We start from the raw sequence: 18,646 nt of genomic DNA on the forward strand, positions 1-18,646 counted from the left end.
TGCACCACGTAGCATTACTGGTCCACATCTGTTTCCAGAAATTAGATGACGTTTTCAAATAGTTGCATGGAAGCCATTATACTTTCATCCTGTTAAGAAATAAAAGATGTCAGAGATGCATGCAGTGTTGAGCACTCACCATGGTTTCAAAACTGCTGTTTGATTGCATCAGTCACTTTTTTTTTTTTTTTTTTTTAAAACTGGTTTACCTTCTGGCAGGTCTCTATGAACTCGTCTATAGTCACAACTCCATCTCTGTTACGATCCATTTTCTGAAAAATGTACATGTACAGGAGAAAAGTGTCATGCTTAGTCAAGAAGGAAAGAGGATCAAAATGATACTTCATAAACTTTAACCTTGAGGGATGTTAATCAAATTAATATTCTTTGAGCATTTGTTATTTATATGGTGCCAAACAGAGTTACATCAAGACACTTTGCATATAGAGAAGACTCCACAAATTCAGAGATTGTGCCTGCAGAAAGGCCAAAGTTTCCAAAAGTAAATTTCAGAGGTTTGTGAAATGGTGACAAACTATAAATCTAAACAGTGAAGGTATTTAATGGTATTTAATGAAGGAATGTGTGAACATAAGGTTGACCACTTTAGAGATTATTAACCTTTGTCCACTGCCTGTGACACATTATACTAAAATCTAACTTTCATTATGTCACAAGATGTCATGCCATTTTCTGGTACACATTTCTATGGAGCTTGACATTGATTCTCTTGAATAAATACTCCAGTTTTTCAAGGTCAAAATAAGTTTTGTTCTTGGATTAATATCCAAGATCCAATATTTATCCAATAATAAAAATATTACCATATATGTAACGTGTTTAGAATTAATTGCCAGAATTGCCAAGCTTTAGTCTGTGTGGTTGAATGGTTTAAGACATACCTGGAAGAATTTCTCTACGTGCTCAAAGGGGGAATCGTCTCGTACACTGGGTAAAGTACACCTGCCCATCATGTCATAAATGGACGTCATTATAGCCAACATTTCCTACAGAAGAATAAAAAAAATAAAATAAAAATAATAATAAAAAAAAGGGACATGCAACTTTTGTAATCATGAAACTGCAACATATTTTTATACATTGTCACGAGAATTTTGATGGCACCTCTTTAGTAATATAGCCGTCCTTGTTGATATCGTATAGATTAAACGCCCATCGTAGTTTCTCTGTGACAGATCCTCTAAGCAACACAGACAGTCCTAACACAAAGTCCTGTAGAGCAAATGTTTCACTTCAATCAGCTAACTTCAAAAGAAAATCAAACTGAGGTCACATTTGCTCACCAACTGCAAGAAATTGAATATCAACAGAAATGGAGGCATTGGTGATCTTACCTCAAAGCGGATGGAGCCATTTCTGTCCATATCAAATGCGTTGAACAGGAAATGTGCATATGTGGTTGCATCTGATAAGAAATACAAAGTAAAAAATAAAGTTTCTTGTTCAGGACCTTGAATTTGATGAGTGAAACAGATTTGTACTGTTTCTAAAAGGACCTCAAGGTTGCAAATAAAAGTGGCAGAATTTTATTTTTAGGTTTTCTATGTGTTTAGGAGTTTACAAGTTAAAGCTGGTACCTCCTTGAGGGAAGAACTGCGAGTAAATTGTCTTGAATGTTTCTTCATCCACAAGGCCACTGGGACATTCCTGAAAGGTAAATAATTAAAAAAAAAGAAAAAAAAAAAGGTATCTTCTACTTACTAATACTACAGGAAGAACAGGAACAGCAGCCTCCAAGATTATACTGAATCTACATTAGAGAGGTTTGATTTTTCTGATGATGGGCAACAGAGCAGCTTTCTGTAGGTTGAAGCGTATTTTAAAATGGGGTCTCTGTCCAGATATAATCTGACTGCAGTACAAGAGGATGGTCACTAGAGGGAGAGTAGAGCAGGATCACCACTAGCCAAAGTGAGTTGAGAAATGTTTGACCTGAGACCTTTTTGAGCTCTTCATCAGTGATTAAAACCCAAATATTTAATGCATTTCATTTTATATGCTAATGTCTTGTTTCATGTTTCGGTTAAGACATACCATAAAACATGAGGAAAAAAACTGAGCTAGAGAAACTGTTTCGAAAACACCATATTTTTGGTATACATGCAAATACAAGCCAGGAGTTCATTATATAAAAAAAACTAAAGCATCTTATTTTACTTTTCACTGAAATTAACTGCTAAATTAATCTTTTTAAATCAGAGACAACGTAGGAAAGGCTCTGTTTAGCTGAGGTGTCCCAGATGATTATGACTTATTCACACGTGGGCTTTACGAACTGCAAAAGATGATTTCTCATGAAAATGTGGATATTTAATTTGGAACAACACATTTTTGACTGCAACATGTTTGTCACGTGAACATCAAACATGAACATGCAATGGATTTTTAATGTTGCAGTTTTGTTTACATCAGCTTGTGGTCTTCCTTCTCTTCTCTTTAAAGGCTCTTTGCTTCATTTGAAGCCACATCAGAGCCAGTAACTGTCAATCTATATTACTTGCATCAGCACTCAGCATAAGCAGGGATCACGTCACCCACAAACAAAACCAAAAAAAAAAAAAAGAAAGAAAAAAAACTCAATCATGGCTCAGTGGTTTCAGAACATAAACAAAAAAGGAGCAAGGAGGTAAAATGGGCAAATAGGTTTCAGGGAAAAAACAGCATGAATGAGGCAACAATCTGTCAAGGGGCAGTAGGAGGTGGGTAGGCTAGTAGGGAGGTAACGAGGGAGTAAGGAACAGAAGAAAAGGGAGTAGGATATAGTGGGAAAAAGTTAAAAAAAAAAAAAAAGGAGACGATATTAGCACTGAGTCTCGATGTTCACCAGATCCAAGGCTAGAATTGATCCCCCAACATCGGCACCTCAACCTCACTATTCCACTTGTGGTTGAATGCAGGAAAATTTCTCAACTGCATCTCAAAGTACATTTAGTTTGCATAATATTTAGGTGTCCCCATATTATGTTTGAAGCACCAGCAATGCACAATTATCTAAGTCCATGATTTGAAGGATTTTAAAAGCGGGCCTCGAAATCTATTTATTTCCTTTAAACTGAATAGTCCCGCTGACTGTTTTCATACATTTTTGAAGCCTCTATAAAGTGACTGCAGCTCCTTCCTGGTGAACTGGGTTTGGGCTTGGAGCTGTTCGAGGCCTTCAGGTTGGTGCCGCACCATGGAGAGTTCAAGGTCACTGTCACTGCTGTCTGTCAGAGAAACAGAGAAGTAAAAGGGGAGAGATACAGAAGGGTGGGACAAAAAGAGGAAGGAAGGTAAGACCAAAAAAAAAAAAAAAAAAGAAATTAAAAAAGAAAAGGAGGAGCATCCCCCCCCCCCAAAAAAAAAAAAAAAAAAAGATGGCAAGCCAAAAAAAAAAAAAAAATTACTGCAACTCAAAATGCTTACCATCTTCACATGAACAAAATACAAAGTGGAGAGGTTTAAGAAGGAAAAGTGAGAGAAGGAAATAGAGCAGATAAAAGATGGTAAGAAGAAAGTCCTGTATTGTATTAAAAAAAAATATATATATCAGATGAGAGAGGAGAATTGGGAAACTAATGCAGAAGAAGAACTTGAATAAATGTTGCAAAGGAAATAGGATGGAAATAAGCAGATATACATAGTAATTCTTTCTTTTCGGCAATTGTAGATATTTCTGGAGGTCACTAATGTAAAGCAAAGCATAAATTTCACAAAAATGCTTTTGAAACTTTCATAAAATGGCTTAACATAATTACAGGGATCAAACAGGGATTACAGGCACAACAGCCAACTTGTCGTGAAAACGTGTCACTAACTCCAAAGAAGCCAGTACAGAAAGAGCTGCATTAAAATAAAACCACTGCTGCAGGTTTACTCACCATCTTTACAAGAGCAACATGCAGAGAAAGTTGAAAAGGACAAGGGACGGTTTGAGGGGCGGTGATGAAAAATTAGAGGGAAGAAGAAAGTTGCAGCTCTGTTAAAATGTTTGGTTTGATATAGTCAAATTAAATTTGTACCTGCTAAAAGACTGATTTGCTTTAAATCCGGTGTTTCTTAAAGTAACATGCCATTATGAACAGCACAAAAATATTTCATCAAAATTGAGATCCTCTTATTGGATGACAACTCAATAACTTCAGCTTTACATACAGGAAAACCATACGATAATGTTTTAACAATATTCCTGTTCCAATGCTACACAAAGATTCCATTTTATTGACCCCAGACTTGCTCTTTATAGCTTACCTTCCAATGACAAGGGCTCCCAAATCCCAAACTGTTTGAGCACAACAACAAAAAGTCCAATAACAACAGCAATGGCAATTATTTCCATGCCCTCCAGTCCCATCGTTGCTATGCATTAGAGATCGCCTGTGCAAAAAACTTTTTTTTAAATTTTTTTTTTTTAAACTTAAACATTAAATAATTTTTTTCTGTTGTGTTCCTCAGCAGATAGTTTGATCCACAAACATCACCTGCCACTAAACATGTATTCCGTCGAGCTGCCTCCTCTTTCTGGAGCTTTATGCGTTTTATAGAGGCATCAGCATTTACAGTCACTAACCCTAACCCCTGACCGGTCAGGGGAGAATGCTTTCAGAGGACCATCCTCCTCTGGGTAAACAAGTCCATCGTGCGCTCTTGCAAAGATATATCAAGTTCACGTCTTCTAAACCCCCCAAAGACATCCGAAGCTACCTCCACACGCAAGCGATTCAACTCTGTTAATACTTGGCAGGGTTTAACCTCCAGTCCAGTTCATTTTAGGATTTATCCCACAACTCCATCAACTCAGGGGCTCCACCCCCCTTCTCTCCATCTCCTCTCACTCTGTTTCAAAGCTGTGCATTTCTGTGTGCGCGCGTGTATGTGAGTGTGTGTTGGAGGTTAGTGATGTTACTGAAGGAATTTCATTACTAATAGTCCATGATTGACAGTCTAAGCTGTCTTTATTTGCTAAGTCATTTCAAGGATGCAAAGCTGTAAAACCAAGCATTGATCCACATCCGCTGATGGCTGGTATATGAACAGCACTTAGAGAGAAGGAGTCTGCCCTGCCCTTTGTGGCGCTACTCGTGTCTGCTGGGTCATTCAGCAGTATAAAAGCTCAGTTAGTTGGACGGATTAACTCAGATGGAAAACAAGGTGACTGTTCTGTCTAAAATAAAGCTTTGTTTATGTCATCGTAGTTAGGAATAGCAGAGTAGATAGAGTTGACGGGAACTATGTCTGTGCTGCACCTCGGTGAAATACTCAACAAGAAACACGAGAATTGTCTAAAAATACTTCTGTTAGAGCTGAGTGAAATATTGTACAGTAACCCTGGAGGACAACAAAGGCAAAGAATAATACGAGTATCATTTACCACTGATGACTCTGCACAACATAGACTTAGTCCTGAGACTAAGTAGGAGAAGAAGATGGGGGGCAAATCAAAGAAAAGCAGGCCAGACATGCATTTCAATGGCTTTATGCAAGTTAGAGACTCCAACTGGACTGGTCTTTAATGTCTAAGTCAAACAACTGTTGAAATAATAAGTTTGGATGATGCTACTCCAAAAATAAATAAACTAAAACAAGCCTGCATAATACATCGTACTATGATTATAAAACATGAGACAAGCAGTGTCACCAAATTTAGAATATTTTCAGAAAAATGTTGTGGTTAGAGAGCAGTTCATCTTTTTGATGAGCTTTGATGACAACATATTTGCAAAAAATAAAATCATGAGAGTTTGGGGATACTGTGCCGCTAAGTTGTTGCACATTTATTTCCCCAGTTCAAAGACTTTTCTTCTTGCAAAAATAACAGCCTCAACTTTTGGGGAGAGGGAGAGTGTCAGAAATTAGAGGTTTCATGAAATACAACAATGGGCTTCTACACAAGGCCATTCCTCGAACATGAAAGATGTATGAGTTCAGGCAACCTGCCTGCTTTAAACCATTATAACAAAATTATGCTGTTTAATGTACTCTAAGTGCTGATCTGTTCACGTTGCCCTATTAAATACAGACAAGAGAGAGGTGCCTTAAGTGTACAGAGAAACAGACAGGGCAGCCATCATCTCAACATTAGGCTCTAATGACTGTGGTGGGGGCAACAATATAGCTCAGAGCCGGAGGGGCATCAGTCAAAATATGCCCCAGATTGTCATCACTCGTTTAAACATCATGTACTCTGTTTTCTTTGCCAATTTTCATGTTCCAGGCTTTTGTTGCTTGCACATATTTCAAGTCTTTTAAGAAGAGAGCCTTCTGGAGAAAAAACTAAGATCTGGTATAGACTTCAGACTTCATTCAGTTTTTAAAATCAAGGAGTGTTTCAACTTGGATTTACATTGTCAAACAGAAATCCTTCTGCAAAGGGGAAAAAAAAGTCTAATTTGATGGTCTCTCACCAAAAAGTCAGAAACACCCATGTGAGAGTAAGAGCAGACAGAAGCAACAGGAGTCGTTCAGGTGTTTTAATGTCTATAGACCAGCAGGTGGCAATAGTAGCCAGGAATTAAAGAAATTATTACATTTAACCTGAACAAATATTTCTATTCCAGTAGATTAAGTCAGATGAATTAAATTTAAAAAAGAAAAAAAAAAGATGATAAATTACCTGACTTTAAAATACTAAAATATGATACTTTCATTTTAACTGTTTACTTTGAAATGATGGTTTTAGTAATTACAGCATCACTGTCCTGTCCGAGGCACTCGGCCATCTCTGTTGTTATACAGAGAAAAGTCAGTTGTAGATGAATATGAAAAACAGCAGCAGACCTTCACTGGAAATTTATTGATTTTGTCTGCTGCATTTTTTTCCCCTGAGACTTATCAAACCACAAAACAGACAAACATTGTAATGAATTGTATTAAGAGTTTACACATGGAGTCAGGATAAAACAGGACAGATTGTGAATCTTCTATTATGCCTGTCCAGTGCATGTGCTCAGCAGACTGTTTGCACCGTCTGCCCATACAGGAAGGCCATGTCAATAATTCAGACAGAAAACTGGGGCATGTAGGGGCAGTCAGGGGAGGACAGTGCTCTTCATCTTTATTTAAAAAAAATAAAAAAAATAAAAACACGTCACTTTGACACTTTGAGTTCTGTGTGTATTTGATGGGAAACTATGGAGCAAATCAAAATGTATTCAGTGAGGCAGAATCAGAGATTCACTGACTGATGAGCTGTTGGTAAGCAGACAGCCATGTGCTGTAAGCACAGAATGGAGGGGAAGAATAAAAAGCGGTTTAAAAGTAGATATACACTGTCGGTGGTGCAGAGGTTTTAAAATTCATGAATTCTGCAGTGTGGGAGATTGAAGACCTGCCTCCCTGCTGAATCGCCCACTATCCCTGCTGTCACAATCACGCCTACACTTAATGCATTGTGCTGCTGCTTTGGTGGGACTCTCTATGGGCCTTTACCTGGTCCCTGCTGTGTGGTGCTAGCGATGATCCATTTGACGAGACAGCACTTCATGAGAGATTTACGGGAGAGCCGTGGTTTCTGCCACTTGGAGCCCTCAGTCTGTCCAATCGGGTTTGGATCTTTTCCATTGGCATCGGGCAGCAGACCACCATCCACAGCTTTCTCATCCGCCTGAGGAAGGGCAAAAAAAAAAAATAATAAAATAAAAGAGAGCGACCTCTGACAGAGAAAAGAAAAGCTGTTAAACTCTTACAACACTCCCCGCAAGAAGGATTACCCCAGAAGGAGAGCCACTTCCAGGCTATAGAGTGTCTCTTTTCTTCTGACACCTAGTTTTGTATTGTATGTGTCTTACAGGCCAAATTCACCAATTATTTTGGTCATTTAAGACATTTTCCAGCATCTCGTGGCTCGTTTCTGTTTTACAACCACTCACTAAAACAGGTCTACATACTCACTGCACACACAAACAATAGACATACACAGCCTAGAATGAGCTGGAGAACATCAAAAAATCTAATAAAAAATATTACTGATATTCCAGTTAGAAACACTGTATATTCTCAAACAACCAATCTGCTGTAAAAGTATCCAGTTACACCTGCAACCTCACTTTTTGAGCTGAGAACAGTGAAGTTTGTGATCATTTTTCATATCTGGCACCATCTCTTTGTGAGCACTTTTTTGATCAGTGGTACTGTAGGATGGAAAAAAGGTACCGTTTGTTGATTGATAGTGTTATTGGACTACTCGATCAGGCACATGTTCATGTTCATTTTACTTTGTCCCTTCTTCATGCTCTTGTTTCTTCACAAATTTTTTTTCCTACTTGCTTGTAATAAAGGACTCTCATGAATAAAATAATAATGAGGATGCTGAGAATGTAATTTATAGAGTGTAAACGGAAAATAAACAGGACCCCTCTCACCCTTGGGCTTCTGTTTGAATATGAAAGGATGCCAAAGCATATATTGAGGATGTTCCTCAATAATTCAAATCCCTTAAAACTGCATCAATAAAAGATCAGAGTTGGCCGCCATAGTGAGGTGAGGGATGGCAATCTGTAAAACAGAGTGACACTTGATACAGCATCTAAAAACCACTTTCTCACTCACACACACTCACACACGCATAAATATACAATATATTCATGGCACACAACCAGATAAATAAATTAGATTGCATAGAACAGTCTGATCCATGTGTCCCTTTGGAGTTTCTGAAGAGTTACTTCAGACTTCACTGATGCCGAGTTGCCATGAGAATTTAAATATCTATCTAAAGCATTCATAATAAAATGTGCTTTTATAGCAAGTAAATTAAAATGAAATCCATTCTAATAAACCGTCTGTGATCCTGTAGAAGTGCTGTGACCCTAAAAATAAGGAATCTAAAGAAAGGGCGATTTGGGGTTTTGAGGTCTCAAGGCCCAAAGCACTGCATTATTAAAAGGGAATAAAGCATGTGTGCCGAGTAGTGAGAGGCTTCCTGTGATGAAGTCATCATCAACACCGTGGGCGACCATCCTCCACTGATCACCACATATGCTGCTAAACACACACACCCACGCACTCAGAGCTATTTTAATGAAATGACAAAATCAGTTGTTCTCCTGCCTGAATCTAATCAAGTCAGCATTCTGCAGGACGCTTCACCGCCTGTGCCTCTTTTATTCCTGTGTGGATTATTCATGTGCCATGTGGTTTAGATGTCATTTTGACTTATGGCTCAAACAGACACCTTTGGTCAGTCTACACGAATCCCTATCATCATTTCTGACTTCACTATCAAGTGTAAAATCACAAGTGTGGTGGAAAATATATTTGCATGTAGGCTACTGTACTAGTGTGCAATGCCATGCAGATTTTACATGACTAAAATATTCATGTTTACATTTACATTTTAATAAAATATTGCACCGAGAGCCGTATTAGTTTTTACATTGAAAACATACAAAAAATGAAATGCAATGCCTTTTGACACAACAGGGCATAAAGTGGTTAGAGCCACATCAAACAGCTACCACATAGATCCTACTTATATTATAAAATGCCAAATCTCAACATTTGATATGAATTCACAATTTATGTTCATTTAAAATTATTTATGAAATGTATTTCTAAAAATCTTTCTGATCATTTTTCGTAACTTCTGATTGCATATGCTGATGCATGCTTTGAAAATATGAAGAGGTGCCTAGTTTTCTAATGTGCATCTGAGTTTATGGACTGCTGGTGAAAAAGTACTTAAAAAGTACTTCAAGCAATGTAAAGTACAAATAGCACACACAGCAACATTACAATGTTATTTCTGCACATTAGTTAAATCTATTCAATCAATATGTGAATTAAAGCATTAAGTAGTAAAAGATGTTTACTGTACCTGCATTGCGTCTGTGTATGTGTTGATGTTATGGAAAAGAGAAGATCGCTGCAGCTGTCCGGAGCTCGGGTTCCTCAAACGACCCTGAGTGAGCTGCAGCTGCACGGAGACTGAGAGGGAGAGAGACACAGACAGAAACAGGCAGAGGGGGGGAGAGAGAGGGAGAGAGAGAACTGAGCCCAGATCGTCACATCAACGTGTTGCAGATCAGCAGAAGTTCACACCTGGAGAGGTTGAGACCTGCAGCACGATCACCAGGAGAGATGTTTGTCTCTCATGATAACATTTGTCACGATGCAGACAAAGTATGTGTGGGTTCAAACTCAGACACTGACTCTCTGAGGAAATTAAACTGGATTATTGGCTTACACACTGCTCAGATATAATACTACCACAAATAATAATAATCATCATCATCATCATCATGATACTAACAGGCCTACTATTACTACTAATTACAATAGTGTTTTGTTTTTCTCCACTCACTATTTGTAGGAGCTCTTCTTTAACAGATTATTTAGAGCCTATTGCATTCAAGATGCCAGGATATCAGTTTAATAGTTTTTGACCAAAAAAAGGAAAAGCTTGATATTTGTACAGACTCCATGGTGTCTCAGTGGTAATAATGCTGGAAAGCTTCTTTGACTTTCAGCTTTGAAATTAAACCCCAGTAAGGACACAGCTTGTCCTGTCCACCTGTCTTTATCAGCGCTCACATTAACTTGAAGGGTAAATGAATATGATTACAGGAAGCGGCCCAAAATATTATTGGACAATGCCTCTGCAAATATTGAAGTGCCTCTTCTCAAATTCTTTGAAGGTCCTGAGGCTTCATGAGGATGCATTTGCTGCATCAAAAGGCAGAATATCACCACAAAGTTTTTGTGTTTCCTCTGGGGACCATGAATATTCCTACAAGATTTCATGGCAATCTATTCAACAGGTCTCGAAGCATTTCACGCCGAGCCTTTAAAAAAAAAAAAAGTATCATCTGGTTGATTGCACATCAGCTAATGAGCTAATGAACACACTGAAAATGTTTGTATATCCTTTTCATTGTTCCAGGAGTAAACCTGGAGAAATGTGTTATTTCTGTTCTCACGCCACCGTCTCATCTCCCTACAGGTCTGCCTCTCTTCTGCAGACATCAATGTTATTTTTAGTCTCACTCATTTCATAGAGCCTCTACTTTCTCTGGTGCCCTACACGTCTGCTCTGGGTTTAATTGAGGGTGCGTGCTTGTGTGTGTGTGTAAGATGGTTTCTCTTATTTTCGCTCCTCCCTGGAAGTTGCATTTTTTGGACACTTTGTCCCAAACAGTCACATGCATGGGTGCACACATTCACACTGTGTCTCCAGCAGCTCAACAAACATCCACTGCTACTCATCCGTCTGTATGAGAGACACGAGGTAACCTGGAAATGCAATATTAAAACATGAAACAAGTTGACTTAGTTATGATTTACATAAATTCTGTATGCTATCGGAGAGCAGCTGGAGTTTCACAGCCACACAGCAAAGAGGGCATAGAGGGTTTGTTTTCATAACTCTTTCCCCAAAAGGTCCACACACAAAGCAAAAATACACACCCGATGAAATTAAAATCTCCACAGCTATCCCAAGAAACAAAACAATTCAATGAAATATTGAGGTGGGTCTGCTAAAATCTGATGGTGCTTTTCACTGCAGTAAATTAAAAACACAACTAAAGGAACTTGTGGAAGAATGATATCCAGGAGGATGTCCATTGTCTGGCACAAGATCTTGCCCACACTAATTTTTATGCAGGAGAAATATTCTGGGAATAAGCGACTCGTTCGTCCTCTGTCCTATCAGTTTCCCCTCCCCTCTATTTCTCCTTCCATTCCCTTTTTGCTCACTGCACTGTTGCTGTCAATTCGCCTCCATCACTTTAACTGCTATTGTGTTTTTGAAATACTGCCTGATATGAATGATAATCAACTCAGCAGCTACAGTATGTTCTTGACTTATTCTGTTCACAGTATCCAGGCAGCTTCCAGTTAAAAACGTTTGAACTTTCTTTTGCAAATTGGATGTTTCTGAAGCTGTGCATTAAAGTCATTCACCCTCTGCTGCACCTCGTTCCTTTTTTCCCCAGCCCATGAGGCTTAGAGGAATCGAAATGCCAGAGCATTTCAACGTTTTAATTAACTGAAGAACGCTAATCTTCCCCCGGTGTTAATTATGTACGTTCAGCTCTGAGAATGCTGTCATGGTCATCTTTATCAAGGACCATGTGAAGGTTGGAGGTTAATTACACTGTTGCTGGTTTTCCAGAGGAACCTCAGTGGAGGAGAAATGCTGCAGATAAAAGCTTCATTTCAAACTACCTCTCTCCCTGCTCATATTTTCCACGCATTGCACATCATAACTAATGCAACGCCTACACCATAAAAAGGTACATGTGACCTGATTTATTGCTCAATTTCTCAGCATTAAAAAAAAAAAAATATATATATATTTAAGCTTTTGATAAAGACTCCAATGAAGATTTTCTGCTTTGCTTGCTGTGTCGGTAAAATCTTTTGTCTCTTAATTTTATTTAGAAATCATGATTACTGTTTCACCTTCAGTCCTCCCAGCCTGTTAAAGTATTTTTTTTGCTTGTTGACCTCTGGGAAATAAAATGTCATTTGATTCTTACAAATGTTTTGTGATGTTGTAGTGGCCTTAACCTTTGGACTCCAGATTTTGTTTAGTTTGACCTTCTGTCTAAGTGTCGTTATGTCGTTAAATCAACATAATTTAATTATTCAGTTTCTGTGAATGTTTGTGCTAAATTTGAGAAGGTTTTCTCAAGACGTTACTGAGATACAGTATTGCATCGGACTGGGATGGATGGTGGATGACGTGAAAACATAAAACCTCCAGCTCTGACTGACTCTGGTGCAGAAGACTTAAAGTGGACAACGTTAATTTCTGAAAACATCCATCTGTAAAATGTGCTGTGGAAACTCACTCAGTTTTTCTGAAGTTGCTCTCCAGGTCTGTTTGAAAATGTGTGGCAGCACAGAAAAGCTCCTGCAACTGCTGCCTTTTAGTGCGAGTCTGGGTGAAATAAACAAATGTGTGCTCCCCCCCCCCATTGCCAGGAGCAGCTGAAATCTTAAAATAACATTTCATATTTTCATTTTAGAGCTGAGACGTCCACACACATCTATCAAACGCAGCCCCTCTCAGCAGTTTAGCTTTGCTGCACAGCATTTGAAGTACAAACTTTGGACACCAGATGTCACCCTAGTCTGCAGTATAAACAGAAGAGTCTCAGCCTCAGTAGGTCAAATGATCTGAAGTGTCGATCAGGACAATCTCGGTTCATCTCTCCCTCTATTTTTAAGTGTATGTAATTTTCCTCACCAGACCTGTGATTAAGTTCAAGTGGGGATTCACAGGGTGTGTTTGTGTGTCTGTGATGAGACTAGGTAGATTAGTTTGACACAAAGTCGCATTCAAATTGTTCACATGCAGCCATGTTTCTGGACAATTTTTCTTTGTCACAAAAACCTAAATAAAATAAAAATAAAAATAAAAGCAGCTTGCTTGTTAAGAAAAGTTCCAATTTTATGAACAGATAAGATGGAAATAATGTTTCTAATCTGTAGATGCCTGCAGTATTTCTCCTTTCTGGCAGACTTTCCTTTGGGAAAAAATAAATAAATAAATCTCTTAATGTTCTTGTTTACTCTCCAATGGCAATGATGACTTCATGGGCAGAGTTCATTGTCATAAAAAGAAGCAGGAAATCCTTCACTGCCCACGTATGGGCTATGGTCTTATATACATACACACCCTAACACATACACAAATACCCCCACACAAATGCACTCAAAGTCATAAAATGGATTTACATTTTTCTATAGTTGCTCTACAGCAGATTAAGAGTTTAGCAAAGCAGGACTTTCTGGCTTTAAGGCCCAGACTCTAGACAAAGGCGCCAAAGATAGAATATCCATGGTCCGCCTCAGTTTCCTGACTAAGACATGATGTCACTGCGGAGGGAAAAGGGGGGCCCTTTGAGATCCCCTCACTATCTACAAAAGGGATGTGAGAGACTGAGGCTGCTTATGCACCACCCCCTCCATTTCCCCACAGTCAACAGGAAGACTGCAGCCCAAAGAGAGCAGCCACACTCTGCAGGAGAGGAAGGACGAAGAGGTCCAGCTGTACAGTCAGAACAAGGGAAAACAATCAAGGCAAAGGAATGAGCAAGAATCAGAAAGAGGTGAAGAAAATCCAGTCAGTTTATCTGCAGAACTTGGAAAAACTAAACCAGGGGATAAAGCCGGACAAGAAGAGTTGGAAACCAAAGGAAGGAGACTTTGCTGTGCAAACAGCCATGGAAAAGCTGCGACAGCCTCCCATAGCAGGGCAAGTCACCAAGAGCTCAGCTCACAGAATCAGCAGAGACCTGACCTGCTCCATCTGCTTAGATCTTTTCAAGCAGCCAGTGTCTCTGCCCTGTGATCATACCTTCTGCCAGGCGTGCATTGAGGGCTACTGGACTGGTCCCCGTGGGCCCGGACAGGGGGGCACAGGCTCCTGTCCCCAGTGCAGGAAGGTGTACCCTGGGCAGAGCTACAGGCCCAACCGCATTGTCGCCAACATAGTGGAGAGCTACTGCCAGGGCCTGGAAGAGAGCGGGACTGGAGCTCGTCTGGCAGATGTTGGGGTGGCAGAGAGGGCTCCAGCTCCGGTGCCCCGCTGCAGCAGACACAGAGAGGAGCTGAAGCTGTACTGTGAGGAGGACCAGGAGCTGGTGTGCCTGGTGTGTGGCGTCTCCCAGGAGCACAGAAATCACACCATGGTGTGTGTGCAAGAGGCTGAGAAGAAGTACAGAGTGAGTCAACTTTATATGGAAAAGGTTAAGCAAAGAGATTTTAATTGAATGCATCAATATCAGAAATACGCAGTAACGATAGTGTTAATGAATTCCTTACGCTCTCATACATTGGCTTCTCTCCACTGGAAGTCTTTCCAATATATGCAACAAGGCCACCTTTCTCTTGGTAGGAACAAAACAAAACAAAAACAAACAAACAAACAAAAAGACTTTACACTTCCTGCTTTGGAGGCATTAAGTATTTGTGGCACTGCAAATGTGTCACTGCTTTATCTCTGTTTTTAATATTTAGATAGTTGAAATTAAACACCAGTTTTAATTAGACTCTTTCAAGTTCTTTTTCTTCATATGCTTAAAATAATTGTTCCAGAAAACAACTGATCAGTGTAAATATTACAACGAATGTGAGAACTACCAGCCAAACTGGATAGACTCGTGAAGCAGAACTCACTGTGGATAAAAGTTTAGGCTGCTTATTTCAAAAGCAGGTCCAGTACACAGGCAGGAGTGTCCAAAACAATCACAGGTCAAACTACACGAGGGACTGGAAACACAAGGAAAAGGCTGGACAGCCAACAGGAAGCAAGACAATCTGTGAGGAAGGAAAGGGAAAGACAATTGATGTATATGCAGAGTGACAGGTAGCCAACAGAGCACAGGTGAAGCACATTTAAGTTGATTCTGGTGGGAAATTGACCTGGAAAGACATGAGGAGAAAAGAGACCTTTCAAAATAAAACAGGAAACAAAACACACACATTAAACCCTGAAAAAAAAAAAAAAAGAATATATATATCTCAGCGTGCAGAGATGTTGTGTCTCTTTCCTGTCAGATGTCTCTGCACAACTCCATGGATTCCCTCAAGGCTGAACTCAATACAGCGCTCCAGTGTGACAGAGAGGCTGAGGACGAGGTTAAAAAGCTCAAGGTAAGGTCACTATGCAACGTCTGCACCAATAGAATAAATTCTATTTTGCCTCACTTCCAATGCACTTTGAAGTGCAGGCTAAAGCTACTGAATCTGGTTTTTTCAAATTATTTTCTATGAGATTTCTGGCTTGAAAATAAAATGACTTCTGTCACTGTCCCACTGACTGTGTCCATCATCTTGTCGCCCACTCAGGAACACACCGCTGACCTCAAGCAGCGTATTGAGGCCCAGTTTAGTGACCTACACCAGTTCCTGTACCAGGAAGAGAAGCTGCTGCAGGTGAAGCTGAAGACAGAGGAGCGCAGAGAGCTGATCCGCCTGGATGAGCACAAGGCCCTGCTCTGTGTGGAGATCTCCCGCCTGCAGAGGGCCGTCCACGAGATAGAGGAGAAGCTGAGGGAGCAGGACCCCTTCACTCTGCTGCGAGTGAGTTCAGCTGATATGAACTTTATACACATTAAATAGAGTCCAAATGGAATTTATGAAGAGCCTGATGAGTCAGCTTTGGGGGTGGTTGAGAGCAGAAATGCTGAGCTCTTGATTTCAAGCTGTTGCAAAAACCTTATGTCGTACTTGAGCCAAAAGGAATAAATTAGTATCTCATGTGTTTAGTTAGTGTCATATCTTATTCAAATATGTTTTACATTGTCTGTGCCACAATGTTTATTAGGTTCCAATGTAAACATTCACAAGTTAAGTGATCAGGGTGTGACTGCTCTGGCTTTCCTGTTTCAGGTTGTGCACTATTCTTAAGGCTATAAACATGTATTCCAAGAGCAATGTTTAAAGTATTATAGTGTACTACTTTTCTAATAACAAAAGACTTGCTCCCAGTGCGTGCAGACAGGATGCAGGCCAGTGATCTCACTCCTTGATCTGCAGGATAAGGAGCCCAGTTTAGGAATCTAGGGCTGTATTCTGGCCACAGCAGTGGGACTTTCCACAGCCACAGGGAGATCCCACAGGGTGGGATAGCGTGAGCTCAGACATTGATGTAATGTGGAAAGAGCTTTCTCTTACCCCAGATACAACACGACAAATCATCAGACTTTTTCTCCTTGTTTATTCCTGTTTCTTTTCAGAGCATCAAGGTCCTACTCCAGAGGTGAGTGTGGATACAATTTATCTGTCTTAGCTTAAATAATATTGTTTCTTTGTCTGTATTGATTGTTTTGGTTATGCTGTTGTTGGAAGGCCATCGCTGAAGTTTGAAAAACCTGCATTTACCCCACCCAGTCTGTGTGAGGGCCGGTTTGCAGGGCCCCTGCAATACAGAGTGTGGAAATCCATGAAAGGAAGCATTTATCCAGGTACTTATTGGGGCCCTGGCTGCCTCTGTAAATCTAGACCAACCATTTTACCAAAGAATCTTTCAAACTATATTAATTTTAACCACCCTGTGTTCAGTTCCAGCAGCCATCACGTTTAACTCCAGCACAGCCAACCCTTGGCTAAGCCTGACCTCCTCCCTCACCTGTGTTCGCTACCAGACCTTTAACCACACCGTACAGGACAATCCATACAGGTTCAATGCGGCCCTGTCCCTACTTGGAAGCCAAGGCTTCACCCATGGGCGCCACTATTGGGAGATTGAAGTCTATAGCAGCACAGTCTGGACTGTCGGTGTGGCTCGAGAGTCTGTACCCCGAAAAGGAGTTATCAAAGCCCTCCCTGCAAACGGCTTTTGGACTCTCTCCCTCTCTTATGGGATACAGTACATGGCAGGAACCTCCCCACCGACTGTCCTGTCCCTGGAGGAGCCTCTGGCCAGGATCGGAGTGTACCTGGACTACAAGAGGGGCCTGGTGTCCTTTTATAATGCAGAGAGCATGACACATCTCTACACCTTCAGGGAGATCTTCAGCGAGACGCTGTTCCCCTACTTCAACCTGGGCTTCCTGGATAAAGTGCATGAAAATGAGCCTCTTAAAGTTTTCTTACCAAAGATATGAAAACGGTTAAAAAAAAAAAAAAATTGGGTAAAAAGTTACAAAAAGTTACCAAACGTGCATGAAGTCAAACTGCATATGAGGAAAGAGAAACATAGTAATGTTGCATTGTATTTGTATTTGTGCAGTAAACAGTTGATATTTGCACAGACACACACGTATCTTACATGTAAGACGTTGCAGAGTATGTAGACTAGATGAACTGCCACACATCTCATTTCAGAGAAGCTGGGCTTCAGTGAAGAATGTGAAAGTGTCTGGTTACCTGACTGTTCTCTATTATTGTTACTTTTATAATGTTTTTATGCATGATACATCAATTCATTCATGTAAATGTCATCAATTTAATACTGTGATTTGTTTTATATATATATATTTTTGAAAAAAAATTAATATCATGTTTTTGTTCCTGAAAGTGTCTTATTATGCTAACTAATGCATTTGGTGCATTCATCAGCGAGAATTTTTAATACAAGACGGTTGAGACAAGTTTTACATAAAAGCAACTTGATGTTAAAACTCTTTTTTAATTTAAGAAAATGTTTACACTTTTGAATATTTACTTTGGACTTGACCCCCTCGCGCCCCCGGAAGTGGAAAAGCAGAAGAAGATGGATGGATGGACTTGCTATGTTTGATGGACTTCCAGGATGAAAAAAAACAAAAAACAAGTGTCTTTTTATTACGTACTACATCTTGATTAAAAATACCCAGTGAGGTTGAAAAACTCTAAGCAACATTTGTATGAGTCATTTCCTGCTTTCTTTGTATCATGCTCACTGCTAACATCCACACACATAGAAAAGGCAGCGAAGAAGAGCCTCTGATCTAGTAAACATGGATGTAAACAATGCCTCATTTTGAATGTTTACAATTGTTTTTAAAGAGTGGTATGCTGCATGGCTTCGTCAGTCTAAGATGAGATAGATTGTTGAGTGAAAGCTGAATGTAAACAAAACTTTGTTTGGTTGCAAGGAAGAGCCACAGCCACAGCTTAAATAGGCGGATGAAAAGCAGACTTTTAAAGTTGTTCCCTTGATCACCCACCACCAGTCCGTGAGATTGTGAGAGCTATGTCATTGCACACTGAC

At 39.8% G+C, this 18,646-nt stretch overlaps 2 protein-coding genes across 3 annotated transcripts; one reads left to right on the plus strand and one right to left on the minus strand.

Moving 5' to 3' along the window:
- On the minus strand, nucleotides 1-9,875 carry LOC115051633 (calsenilin-like). 2 transcript variants are annotated; one of them, XM_029515138.1, is made up of 10 exons: nucleotides 9,815-9,875; nucleotides 7,429-7,603; nucleotides 6,965-6,967; nucleotides 3,103-3,227; nucleotides 1,599-1,668; nucleotides 1,356-1,426; nucleotides 1,126-1,233; nucleotides 903-1,007; nucleotides 210-272; nucleotides 1-89 (listed from the first exon to the last, which is right to left on the minus strand). In XM_029515138.1, exons 1-10 carry the CDS (start codon nucleotides 9,818-9,820, stop codon nucleotides 42-44), a joined length of 774 nt encoding a protein of 257 aa, XP_029370998.1. In that variant the 5' UTR covers nucleotides 9,821-9,875; the 3' UTR covers nucleotides 1-41. The 2 variants fall into 2 exon arrangements, with proteins under 2 accessions (XP_029370998.1, XP_029370999.1); XM_029515139.1 differs by lacking the exons at nucleotides 6,965-6,967; nucleotides 7,429-7,603; nucleotides 9,815-9,875 and adding an exon at nucleotides 4,252-4,354.
- Nucleotides 9,876-13,933: 4,058 nt separating this feature from the next.
- On the plus strand, nucleotides 13,934-17,630 carry trim69 (tripartite motif containing 69). Its single transcript, XM_029515135.1, has 6 exons — nucleotides 13,934-14,672; nucleotides 15,508-15,603; nucleotides 15,799-16,032; nucleotides 16,689-16,711; nucleotides 16,801-16,916; nucleotides 17,014-17,630. The coding sequence occupies exons 1-6, from the start codon at nucleotides 14,037-14,039 to the stop codon at nucleotides 17,556-17,558; spliced, it is 1,650 nt and encodes a 549-aa protein (XP_029370995.1). The 5' UTR covers nucleotides 13,934-14,036; the 3' UTR covers nucleotides 17,559-17,630.
- Nucleotides 17,631-18,646: the final 1,016 nt, after the last annotated feature.

This window comes from Echeneis naucrates, chromosome 12, assembly GCF_900963305.1.
Source record: "Echeneis naucrates chromosome 12, fEcheNa1.1, whole genome shotgun sequence".
Taxonomy (NCBI): Eukaryota; Metazoa; Chordata; class Actinopteri; order Carangiformes; family Echeneidae; genus Echeneis; species Echeneis naucrates.

Bases quoted from the DNA above. Each gene is read 5' to 3' on its own strand.
- trim69 (XM_029515135.1), top strand. From the start codon at position 14,037: ATGAGCAAGAATCAGAAAGAGGTGAAGAAAATCCAGTCAGTTTATCTG. The intron at 16,712-16,800 runs GTGAGTGTGGAT...TGTTGTTGGAAG, and splicing joins ATCAAGGTCCTACTCCAGAG to GCCATCGCTGAAGTTTGAAA. The intron at 16,917-17,013 runs GTACTTATTGGG...CCCTGTGTTCAG, and splicing joins GAAAGGAAGCATTTATCCAG to TTCCAGCAGCCATCACGTTT.
- LOC115051633 (XM_029515138.1), bottom strand. The intron at 1,008-1,125 runs GTGCCATCAAAA...ATTCTTCTGTAG, and splicing joins ACGGCTATATTACTAAAGAG to GAAATGTTGGCTATAATGAC. The intron at 90-209 runs GTAAACCAGTTT...ATTTCTTAACAG, and splicing joins TCATAGAGACCTGCCAGAAG to GATGAAAGTATAATGGCTTC.